This window comes from Eleutherodactylus coqui, chromosome 6, assembly GCF_035609145.1.
Source record: "Eleutherodactylus coqui strain aEleCoq1 chromosome 6, aEleCoq1.hap1, whole genome shotgun sequence".
NCBI classification, from domain to species: domain Eukaryota; kingdom Metazoa; phylum Chordata; class Amphibia; order Anura; family Eleutherodactylidae; genus Eleutherodactylus; species Eleutherodactylus coqui.
The window spans coordinates 170,816,009-170,828,485 of NC_089842.1; the positions used below are offsets into that span (position 1 = coordinate 170,816,009).

The following is a 12,477-nucleotide window of genomic DNA, read 5'->3' on the forward strand; positions in this document are numbered from 1 at the left end:
GGAAAAAAAAAGGGATGTCGGGTGTAAAAAAATAAATAAAAATAAACTGCAGCACGTCCTTTTTTTGGTCTGTATTCATGGACCAAAATTACACATTAAAGTCTAGGGGTGCATTGAAAACAAAAACCATAACAAAAAAAAAAAAAAAAAGTGACCACACAAGCATCCAGGTGTGATTTTTTTTTGCGCAGTTTTCTGAGAGTTGTGACAAAACTGACATCTCTTGGGATTTGTGTTTTTTATTGCATGCGTGAAAAATGGGCGACATGAGGATGTAAAAACCTGCACATACGCAGCAAAAACACGTGTAACTCCCACATGCACACAAGGTGAAAGCGCTGCGTCTCTACAGACTGATAGGGCTCAGCGACACGGGCGTATGCAGTAAGTGCCGCCAATGCCGAGGGATGTACGATAGACGTATGGCGCGTATAACAGTACAAACTATCTAATATAGCATAAACCTGCCTAAATGCAGCAGCTTCCTTGAAGCCCCAATAACACGCCGGATCTAACAGCCATCATACGGCATATCTGATCCTTCTATAATAGGACACCCCATGTACAACGCCTGCAGCTATATATTCACACCACTCTCTGAAGTGGCAGCACTGTGCTCCAGGGCATGATTACTGGAAGTACTAGTAGGCCCCGAAGCCTTGGCAGACGCTGCAGCGAGTAAAGGTACCAAGGTCACCGCTGACATAGGAACATACTGCCGTGTAGAAGGGGAAGTGACAGTTCCTGTAGTGACGGCTAAACGAAACACTATAACTGAGTGCTTGGGGTCTGACTAAAGCTCCTGTTGTAGGACTACAGTCCCCAGCATGCCCCAACATCGCTTCTCACAAGCCTACATCTCCCAAGAGCCACAGAACTGATTTATACCTGGCATCTCCAGCTGCTGGGCAACTACAATTCCCAGCATGCCCTGACCGCCTGCTTGGTGCTATATATGTGAAAACACATCCAGCAGTAGCTATACCACCCACAGTGTGGCAAACGGGTGTATCCAGGGCGGGTCCATTATTATAGGGGTCCCATCGCAAACCACAGGGTCAATAACGAGTACTCTCAGCAGTGCCCCCTGTCCAGACATTCCTGGGTGTGGCGGGGGCTCCAGTTACACCCTGCCCCCCACCACCACCGCCGCGCCAACATGAAAACCAGTTTAGCAAGTGTTTATTTGACCTGAAAACCTAAGAAATCGAGGCATGTCATGTGATCACATCAGCTAGGCTGTTTTCACACCTGCGTTGGGGAATCCGATTCCCTGCTCCGTTGGGGAAGCAGGATAGAGGAATCCCCACGGCTGAACGGTTCCCACTGACTACAAGGGGCTCCATTCCGCTTATGCCCAGCTGCCCGGGACTGGTCGGACGACTACACGCATAGAAGACCTCTTATTCACCACTTCTGTCCTTGGGCGCTCAGGATGGGTCTGTATACAATGGGTGTCTGCAGACATCTGATGCTTTGTGTGCCACCGACATGCCAGGATGGGACCTTGAGTCCAAGAGAGATAGTTGTACCCCGTGCAGAGCCGTGCCCAGGACACCGGGTAAGTGCTGGCACTACCAAGTCACTACCGCCATAAGGCTTACAAGTTTGTGTCAACTTAAAAAGTTATCCCTTATGCAGAGAGTAACTTTATGATCAGTGGGGGGCTGACCGCTGGGGCCCCAAAGAACAGGGGCCAGTCAATCGCCAAGTGAACACAGCGGAGGCCGCGCAGGCGCATCATCACTCCACTTTAATGACAGAGCTTAAACACTCCTCTCCGGCGCGCTCATTGAAGTGATGATGCGCCTGTGTTACCTCCGTCCCAGTCACTCAGGAACAGCCGGACGCTCTCAGGATCGGTGAAGGTCCCAGCGGTTGGATCCCCGCCGATCAGGACGCTGTGGAAAGGGAATACAGTTGGCTGAACGCCCGATGGCCTGACAACTGGGCCAACAATCAGCGAGCACAAGCATCCTCTGCGACCGGTTGTACATCGCCGGGCTACCAGGACAGACGACTACTTACCACCCCCAGAGTCCAATCCTCAGCCCGTGGGAAACAGACGAGTGCGCCAATTCACATGCATTACAAGCGGCACTCGTTAATTAGCCTGAACATGTGGCCCCGAGAACGCTGCGCACACCTGCTATAGACCCACCGTGGACACCCCGGCACTTCGGCTACAGCGCACGACTATTACGGGGTCATTCGCTGTCCCACTGTTACAAGATGGCGCAGCGCGCTGAACACTTCATCCTGCTTTTAAATGGAGCTCTGCAATGGATTCCGCAAACAAGCCCACCCTGCGCCCCCTACATGCCAGCCGGGGGCCACCATGCAGCCACCTTGTCACTCACCTTTCCCACAGCACAAAGAAACAACAGCAGTAAGAAGGACACTTGAAGGGCCTGCATCACCCAGGACTACCGCCCCCTACCGGCGGGCACTCACCTCTTCTTGTCGTTCACTACTATCTCCTCCATGCCTGCCCGGGGCAAGGAGGTTTCCGTGGCTGCGTCAGACGCCGGGTTGGTGCGGCCGGACACGGAGGCCTGGGGTGGGGGGCGGTTGTGGTCCGCTCAGGAGACAAAGGCCCCGGGGAGGCCGGTGTGCGCTGCAGTAGGCCGCGGCGCCGCTGTACGTGGCCGGTACGTCGCCCACGCTCCTCCGCGCCGCTCTGCGCTCCGACCACTTTTTTTTTTTTTTTTGCCCCTTTCCCTTCTACGCAAACAAAACGCTACGGCTGCGCCTGCGTCACCAAGTGGGCAGGGCCCTGCAGGAAGCTGCTGACGTCAGTAGCATCTACCAATCAGCAGAGTTGGAAGCCGAGCCCCCGTCTGTGCTCTGCCACGCCCATTCTGTACAGTCAGCTGATGATGGAAGGGAGGTGTGACCACGTGCGGAGGTCGTGGGAGCGCGAGCTGTTAACCCCAGCACTGCCGGAAACCCTGTCAACACATTAGAAGGTTATTAGTGATAGACTTTTTTATTGTTACTATTTTATTATTACTATATTATTTTTATTTTTTATTACACCTTTTAGGGGGAACTTAGAAAAATATTTTAGGGTGCAACACACACCACAAAAATGTAGATAATTCCGTACTAAAATCTGCACACCTCCATACAGAACTAAAAATGACAATTCTGCATCAAAATCTGCATTCAGGGTGCATTCACACATGGCGGAAACACTGCGGATTTCATGCAGATTTTGCACAGTGGATCCGCAGCTAAAGCGCGGGTTAGAGTTACAGTAGAAAAATCTTTTTCTGAACAGGATTTTCTTTAATCCCATTCATTTTAAAGCCCCCTTCACGCAAAATTTGCATCCACAAAGAATAGAACCCATTGATTTCAGTGGGTTTGTTCACATGCTCTATTTTTCTGCGCATTTACACACCAAAAGCCCCCATAGAAGTCAAAGAGCAAGCGCAAGTGCGGGCAAAATACACAAGGAGATGCGTGAAACAATGCATAATAGCGCACGAAAAAAGAACACATCTGGAACTCATTAGACTAATTAGCCATTTCAATCAGTGCATCTGTCTTTGCTGCGTGTAAACTAACATTCCTTGCGAGCGCAAAAAGTACAGTAAATATGCTGACGCACATGCAATAAAGCATGGTTCATTCCGCAAATACGCAGTACTCAGGCGTGCACAAATACAATATGCTCGTGTGATGAAGCCGTCTTCCACCTCCCAAGCTCAGTAAACAAATGCCAGAATCTGGGGCCGGGGGGGGGGGGGGGGGGGGTTGGCGGACCCATGTGGAGCATATGCGCGACTTTCCAAAGGTGAACGTGTTTTGCGCTACAACCTGTAGGAAAGTGTACGGATTAGTCTCTCCATGAGGAAACAATCCCGGGGATTTCATACCTGGACGCTACAGATATAGATTCTGCCGCAGATGGAACAGAAAATCCCCGGTTCCATCTTCCAGCAGGACGAGCCCCACCCCCCATTATCACAATGAAGTCAGTAGTGAGCTCAATAAGCGACTACCAAACAGATGGACTGGCCGTGCAGGTCGTGATGATTGTGAACTTTCACCTTGGCCTCCATGTTCCCCGGACCTTGTGAGGTTTTTCTCTGGGGAGTGTTAGGGTCTACATGCCCCCATTACTGCCCACCATGCACGATCTGCAAGGACGAATTCCAGAGGCCAATCAGTCAGTGGTGATGTTCTACAACGTGTGCGGCAGGAACGTGACTACAGGCTCCACGTGTGTCCAGTGACAGAGGGGGTCACACTGGTCACCTCTGTGCAACAAGACGTTTAGAGTTTCTGTTTCCATTGATGTCAAATTTCTGTATCTGAGTGTCACTATAATGGGAGGTATGAGGTTTTGACATTGGGAAGATCATTTGTAATAACTAGAGATGAGCAGGTATACTCGCTAAGGCACATTACTTGAGCGAGTAGTGCCTTAGCCGAGTATCTCCCCGCTCGTCTCTAAAGATTCGGGGGCCAGTGACAGGTGAGTTGTGGCGGGGAGCAGGGGGGTGAGAGGGAGAGAGAGATCTCCCCTCTGTTCCTCCCTGCTCTCCCCCGCCGCTTCCCGCCCCCCCGCCAGCCCCCGAATCTTTTGAGACGAGCGGGAAGATACTCGGCTAAGGCACTACTCGCTCGAGTAATGTGCCTTAGCGAGTATACTCGCTCATCTCTAGTAATAACCCTTCAGATAGATACACATTATTTAATTTTGGAGCTCTGCATTACTGCGGCCTTCAATACACCATAAGTGCGAATTGACATCTCTATTACAGCATTACTGTCACACCTACACTTTTATCTCATGTTTACTCAAATCAGCTCAGAGCAGGACTGCTGTCCCCCATAATAATGCACTTTGCATCCTGAATCACTACACATCACATTGCCCACTAATCACTACGCACCGCATCACTCACTAACATAGATAACCAGCAACCATAAGTATCAAGTTGCAGCCCATGCATCACAGTTTTAACTCGTCTGTCATGGTCTCTAGTGTGCGCACACTAACAGTTGTTGGACCAGTCTTGCATGTCTGGCCGCTTTATAGCATCCTAATCCACTGTGCCATCATCTTCTTCAGGACAAAGTCCCTGCAAGAAGGAAGCCTTCCTCTCCTTCCACATGGCCCCCTAGTCATCGGGCCCTTCCTCTGGCATCACTTCTGCGCTGCTCCCCTGGCATGAGGGCAGCGCCCTAGTCACACTGTCAATGGCCGCTACCACGTCCTTTCTGGCTGTGCTCAGTCCTGGGGCCTTTTCTCTCTTTGCCAAGCAGCGCATTCATAGTTGCCTCCTCCCTGCAGCCGAATCTTCTACAAAATAGTGTCTCCATGCAACTTAAGCTCCCTACCGCAAACACTGACAGGGGAGCGGGGACTCGAACTGGCGCTTCACGGTGCTCACACGTGCTTCACACTCCCAGCACTTAGCTGGTCACTTTAACTCCCCAGACAGGAGGGGATAAGTTTTACCATCAGGCCGCTGTGAGGGCAGCTGCAAGCTACTCCACAACAAGGGCTGTGTTTCCCAACTCCAGTCCTCAGGGACCCCAACAGGTCATGTTTTCAGGATCTCCTATAGTAAGAACACCTGTGGCAATGTCTGAGGCACCGACAATAATTACATCATCTGTGCAGTACTGAGGAAATCCTGAAAACATGACCTGTTGGGTGTCCATGAGGATTGGAGTTGGGAATCACTGCCTAAGGGCGCCCACCCACTGGCGTTTTTTTTTCCCTGCGAAATTCGCAGCATTTTTTTTCTGCAGGGGTCTATGGGACTTGTAATGTTAAAATCGCGATCGCGTAAAATCGCAATTTACCGCGATTCGCGGTAAATTGCGATTTTGCGCGATTGCGATTTTAACATTACAAGTCCCATAGACCCCAGGAGAAAAAAAATGCTGCGAATTTCGCAGGGAAAAAAAAACGCCAGTGGGTGGGCGCCCTTAGGGTGCCTTCACACTTGCGATAAAAACACACAATTTTCTCGCGATGCGAGAGTGCGTGAGAACGCAGAATTATGAAACCAATTTTCAATGGTTTCATTCCCATTTGTGATATTTTCAGTCACGCAATGTGTGGGAAAAAAATCGCAGCATGTTCTATCTTTTTGCGATATCACCAATTACTTTCAATGGGGCTGTCGGCAGCAGCATCGGCCCCATTGAAAGCAAGTGTGTTGTACCAACAGGTTCCCCGATATGTGTCCTGTGACTGATTTCATTATGCCCAACAGACTCCTAACCCTATTAACAATGGGGCTATCCAGAGACTGTTGTGAGTACTATCATCATATACCCAGGGAGAGGTGCCCCCCGTATCCACATTTGTGGTATCCACAGTGGTACTTTTATATGTAGAGGTCTAACTGGTACTGTTGTATCTTGTCTTCACCACGAGAATGGGTGGAGATAAGGTTTAGCCGGCTTGACAGGTAGGTGACGTCCATATGTGCTGATTGGCTTCTGGAGCTTCTCACTGCACCCAATGGTGTTGCGTCCACGCTGCTGACTCTGTAGCTGACACAACCGGAGCTGTAAGTTCTGCCCTACCATCTGACGTGACTGTGACTCCATTGCAGTGCCTCTCTCTCTCTCTGTTTACGTTCTTCAGACGCCGGTATCGAGCCACTGGCCACAGCAGTGAGGGAAGCCATCTGCGGCTGTGAGCTGTGTGCCACTGGCGTTGCTTGCATGGCCGCAGTGAGTGTACTCGGAGCTGGGGTGGCAGTGTCTGGGGCTGGCCGATCAGTGCTGCGTGCTCCGGCAGTACAGTCCCCGGCAACCCTGACAGGTCAGCGCACGGCATCCAGCAGGGTGGATGTGTCTGCTCACGGCGAAGCGCTGACTGTCCCAGACGTCCTATTCCCCTCCGTGTGTGAGGTCACTGAAGTCCTCGTGTGCTGCCAATGGATGTATGGATATCTGCCTCAGCAATACAATCTCCTGGAGAACTGCCATGGCTGTGGGGATAGGTCTGCTAACAGTGAAGCGCTCACTATCCCAGCCGTCCTACTCCCATTATGCGTCTGGTCATTGTGCTCCTCCATGCACGTATCGATGTTGCCTTCAGAATTACAATCCCCGGAGGACTCCCATGCCTAGTTTCTGATGGTCTGCTATGTAGTCTACACTCCCTTGTCAGTCGCTTTCCCACTGACATAACAATCCACCCACTCTGCAACGAGGGGCCTGCCATGGGCGTTACCTGCAGCCAAACCCCTCGCTTCCGGTGGAGACAAGATACAACAGTACCAGTGTAACTAAAGTGGGTGCAGAGAACACGGTTGCACCAGGGTGTAGGAGCTTTAGGGAGCACATAAGGTCTGTCTTCTCTATATAAGGAGACTTGTACTATTAATGAAGCATTACAGTTGGGGGTCCCTGTTATAGATTTTTTATTGGGGTCCAGCAGCTTAAAGTTACACCTCTGCTTACATGGTAGTCATTTGACCACCATAACACTATATTTTCAGAGCATCATACAATGACACTCAGTACATTCTGGCATCATGGCAGCAGGCACCATTTATGAAGAGCAGATGCGTGACACTGGTCGTAGTAGCAGTCAGCAGATGCTGGAAATGAAGGCGCCTTGCTGGCACTATTTTTTAGGGAAATGTGATGGCATTTTCATGGGTTAGGCTGGCATATAAAGCATGTATGTGTGCACCGCCAGAGATGTTGCGCAACTAAAGTCATAACTAGAAGGCGGCTTCACGATGGCTTGGACCAGATAAGGAGAAAGCAAAGGATGACAATTATAGATTGCATCTGCCATAGTGCTAGTGACATTTTTACTATTGTATGGCAATAGTGTAAAATAAAAGGAGTAATACTCACTTTGCCAATCACCCAATGGCCACCCATCACAACTGCAGTCACATTGTTGTCATGCATAGGGTGGAATCCACGGTAAATCTGCAGTTCAATCTCCATGCAAGTTGTGAAATTTTTTGCAAATGGCTGTTGATGGTAAAAAATAACAATAGGAGGAATATTATTATTCCAAATTACTACTAAACTTTTTTATTTTATACAATTGTCAGCCATTTGCAAAAATTTCCATAAGTTTGAAAATTCTCGCGAATTGCTGATAAGGAGGTTGACTGGACATTTTTCTGATAGTAGCAAAAACGTTGTGACTAGTACCTGCCTTAAAGACCATTTAAAAGGGTAATGGAGATGCTTCAGTGTTAAAGCCCTTTTTAGGTGTGCCGATGTAGACAACAAAAGAGCAATGACAGACAGTTTTATTCACAGTCATGCCATAGGAATAATGGATTACCGTCCTGGAGATCAGCACTAGTGTTTATATACTGAAACTAAAGCGTGAAGCTGATTGTCTGACCATTTTTGGAGCCAGGAATTTGTTCTCCTCCATCGGGACGCACGGTAACATTTTTTTGCCTTAGTTGTATCAACGGGATGATAAAGTAGTTGATATCTAGTTTTGAAATTGAAAAACATAGATGGATCCCCCAATAATTATCTGCAAGGGGCTGAGAGACATAAGTTTTAGATCTTGCCCCCAATGTAAACTCTGTTATAGGGGTCCCATCTACCATGTGGCATTTATAATGCTAGTGTCTTCTTGTGTGGCAGAAGGGTCAATTTCCTTATGAGACACTAAAGTGACTGTCATCTGACAGTCGTTCCATGTCCTATGATCCACAGGAAGCACTGTCAGATGATGGCTGCTTCTTTGTGGGAGATTTACAGGAGTTCTATACAAGTACTGTCATGTATGGTTTGATAGAAATAGGAAAAGAGTTATTACCGCACCCTGGTCCACCCTAGGAAACAGATACAATTAAGACAGCTGGATTTTCTCTTACGATTTGTCCCTGTTCTGTACATTTCTGTATGCATATATAGAATATTATCTGAAATACACTGCCTTACCAAAAGTAATTGGACACCTGAGCAAGAATCAAAAGTAGCATTTATTTCCATATGTTAATACTTAGTGGGGTCCCCTGTGGCCCTAATGTCTTTGGATACTTTCTGTGCATGCTTTCTACTAATACACTTCAGCCAATATTTCTCTCGCTTCATCCTGCTAACATTTGGGGAGTTCTTTCAAAAATGCATCAGCCCGTCTACAATGGTGCAAGGAGCATCGTCATTGGACAGTTGAGCAAAAGAAGGACATTCTAGAGTGACGAATTACGCTACTCCTACATACAAAATACCAAAATACATAACACGACGTTATCTTTATCTGGTTAGTAGGTAGTATTTAGCCTGGTTTAGTGTGAAGGATTGCAGGTGGTCAGGATGACCGTGAGTCAAATGGCCTAAATAGTAACAACAAAGGAGAAAAGCCGGCTCCTTAAAAGCCTCTTAGGCCTCATGTCCAACAGGAAAATCAGGCCCGCTACGGATTCTCCATGGAGAATCCGTAGCGGGTCCCTCCTGCCCCGCGGACATTAGGCATTAAAATAAGAATAAACTTACCTGCAGCAGGCCGTGCGTGTCTTCCCTTCTTCGCGGCCGGGTCTTCTTTCTTTGGCCTGGCGGATGTGCTCGGCACGCCGGCTGCGTGCCCCGCGCATGCGTCAGGCACATCCGCCGGGCCGAAGAAAGAAGATCCTGCCGCGAAGGAAGGAAGATCTGCATCGTCCGGAGCAGGTGAGTTTAATTCAGGCGCGGGTCTCCTGCGGATCTGGATGGCTCCCATAGCCTTCAACAGAAGCCTGCGGGAGCCATCCCCACGGGAGATCAGCACCTAAATGGAGCATGTCCATTTTTTTTCATGCTCCAGATATTCTTTAATTACCATCTGCGGGTATTTATCTACCCGCGGGTGGTCATTGCATTCCTATGGGGCGCGGATCCGCGTGCGGGAAAAACGCTGCAGATTTTAATTCTTATTTTCCCCGTGGACATGAGGCCTTAAAGACCTCCAATTTGTTTTAAAAAAAAGAGGGAGACCGCATGCCAACAGTGCTAGAATCAAGATCCACATCTCCAATGAAGAGATCCTATCAACAAAAAACAGCACTAACACAGGGAGGATCCCCAACCAGAGAACTCTCTCCCCACCCCTTCCCCAGAATCATGCTAGGCTACTCCCTACTACCCTTTATAAAAAGAAAGTCAGAGGTTATCTGAGACAAAAGTACTCAACATTTCCTTCATAAAGGTCCCTTTACACGGAACAACTGTCGGGCAAACAATGCCCAACACTCGTCCCTGTGTCTCCGCGCTCCCGTGCTCATGCATGGAAGCTAGCAGAGCTGGCTCGCACATGGAGCGGCCAGCAGGGGGTGGGGCAGTGCAGGAGATTTCTCTCCTCTCGCTCCCCGCCCCCCTTCATTCACATAACACAGCGGCCGTTCACTACTGAATGGCGGCTGTTTAAACTGCACGATGAGCTTCATCGCTCATCTTTTATCCAGCATAGAAGATCAGTGATGAAGCTCATCGTTAAGTTTAAACAGCCGCCGTTCAGTAGTGAACGGCCACTGTGTATCTCAATGGAGGGGAGCGGGGGAGCCAGAGGAGAAAAATCTCCTGCACTGTCCCACCCCCTGCTGGCCGCTCTGTGAGCGAGACAGCTCTGCTAGCTCCCGGAGCTAGCACGGAGAAACAGGGACGAGTGTCGGGCATCGTTTGCCCAACAGTCGTCCTGTGTAATGGGACCTTTAGTTAATTTCCTGCCCACAATAGCAAGGAGCATAAAATGTAAAACCACCATATTGAATGGTCATAAACCGAATATATAAAAAACAAAGCATAAAAAAAATAAAGCAATGTAGGTCTCCCAGCAGATCATCATAATCAGAAACTTCATCACACATTCCGATAAGACGTAGATCAACAATGCAGCTTGTCTAAATAGGTGAACAATCGGGCCTTTCTCATCAATGGTATCTAAAATAAACAAACAAACAATTAGACATAGATCTAAGAATAGACTTGATAAGGTATACAAAGCACCACACATACAGGAAAAATCCTCATGGCATTAAACTACTCCAATTTAGATGAATGCCTGACATTTATGTTCAAAATTGAGACTCCTGGGGTACATACTATCCAAAGTATAAATATATCTATTTTTCGTCTTCAGAAAAGTCCTTAACTCCCCGAGTTACTGAAACAGCATAGTGTTCATTCACTTCAATGAGCGCTACTGGAATGGTGCTCCCCTCTTTTTCACAGCTGGTCAGAACAGAGCGCTGTGTCTTCATGCCCTTTAAGTATGACAGAGACTCTGTTATGGGCTGGGAATGTTTTACGTGGCATGGCCTTGGTCCATTACTTGTAGTGGCAAGAACCATGAACCCAGAGGTGTACCTTGACATTCTAGACAATAATGTGCTGCTGATAATGTGGTAATACTCTGGAAATGGTCAGCAATACTTCCAGCAAGACAATGTGCTTTGTCTCAAATCCAAAACTGTTTTATGTTAGTTTGAGAATATGGATGTTCCACGATTGGACTGTCTGCACAGAGTCGCGACCTGAACCCTACTGAACATCTTTGGAACAAACTGAAATGTCAGGTCAGAAAAGATGAGCAACATGCATCTTCTTTGAGAGAACTCACCAGATGTTTGCAGGATGAATGGAGGGAAGTAACAGCTGAAGTGTATCAGACGTTAGAAAAAATTATGCCTTGGAGAGTATTCAATGTCATTAGGACTAATGGAAGCCCCAATTCTTGCTCAGGTGTCAAAATAGTTATGGTAGAAAAGTGTTTCTTATTCAATATCAAATCATGCATGCAGTAGAAAAAGTCTTTTACAAAGATCTTTTTAATTGTGACCTTCGTATCTCACTTTCAAGAGGAAATAAGTATTTATCAGGCGAGAACATCATTTCCAAATAATGCTTTCATATTACTAAGAAGAAAAAAAAAAAGCAGAAAAGACATCTGACTTACATCCTCTGGAGAGCAAGAACTGGAACCAGCCATTACGGTAATTTTACACAGGCCAACTATTGGCTGAGAAATTTGTCATTTATCGCTTCATTTCATCTCACTGAAATGGTGCGATTTGTGAGCGAGTTATCGCTTACTGTAAACAGACAGTTGTTTATCTTTAACCCCTTAATGCTACAGGACATAAATGCCGCGCCCCATAGGGAGACCCCGTACACCTGACATACGTGGGGAGCTGGGAGGGTATAGTGCACTTACTAGTCTCCTTCCCAGAGGGACACACACAGCCAAGGCCAGAGTATCACTGTAGGCCACTAGGGTCACCCCTAGGATAGGGAGATGCCCAATACACAGGATAACAGGGGTTGTAGTTGTCATGTGTGATGCCACCGTTCCTATACACATCAGTATGACCCTCAGCGGATAATATGAGCCCACACCATCGCACAGCTAGAGCTGGCTGTGACTGCTAACAGGCCTCCCACTGCAAAGGCGGGGATCGATGTAAACACGGAGAGCCAATGGGTTGCCATGGCAACTAGATACCATACACCGGTGTCCAGGCCTATCAATGTCCT

General features: G+C 48.1%; 1 protein-coding gene and 1 long non-coding RNA gene across 2 annotated transcripts in view; one reads left to right on the plus strand and one right to left on the minus strand.

Annotated features, from left to right (window-relative positions):
• Positions 1-2,756, minus strand: part of HIF1A (hypoxia inducible factor 1 subunit alpha) — a 34,673-nt gene extending 31,917 nt beyond the window's left edge. The window contains exon 1 of the mRNA XM_066608199.1: positions 2,455-2,756. Within this exon, the coding sequence (XP_066464296.1) occupies positions 2,455-2,486 (32 nt within the window). The 5' untranslated portion in view covers positions 2,487-2,756. The remainder of the gene's footprint in view (positions 1-2,454) is intronic.
• Positions 1,187-12,477, plus strand: part of LOC136632916 (uncharacterized) — a 39,235-nt gene continuing 27,944 nt past the window's right edge. Inside the window, exon 1 of the long non-coding RNA XR_010793202.1 lies at positions 1,187-1,561. This is a non-coding gene — a long non-coding RNA (uncharacterized lncRNA). The remainder of the gene's footprint in view (positions 1,562-12,477) is intronic.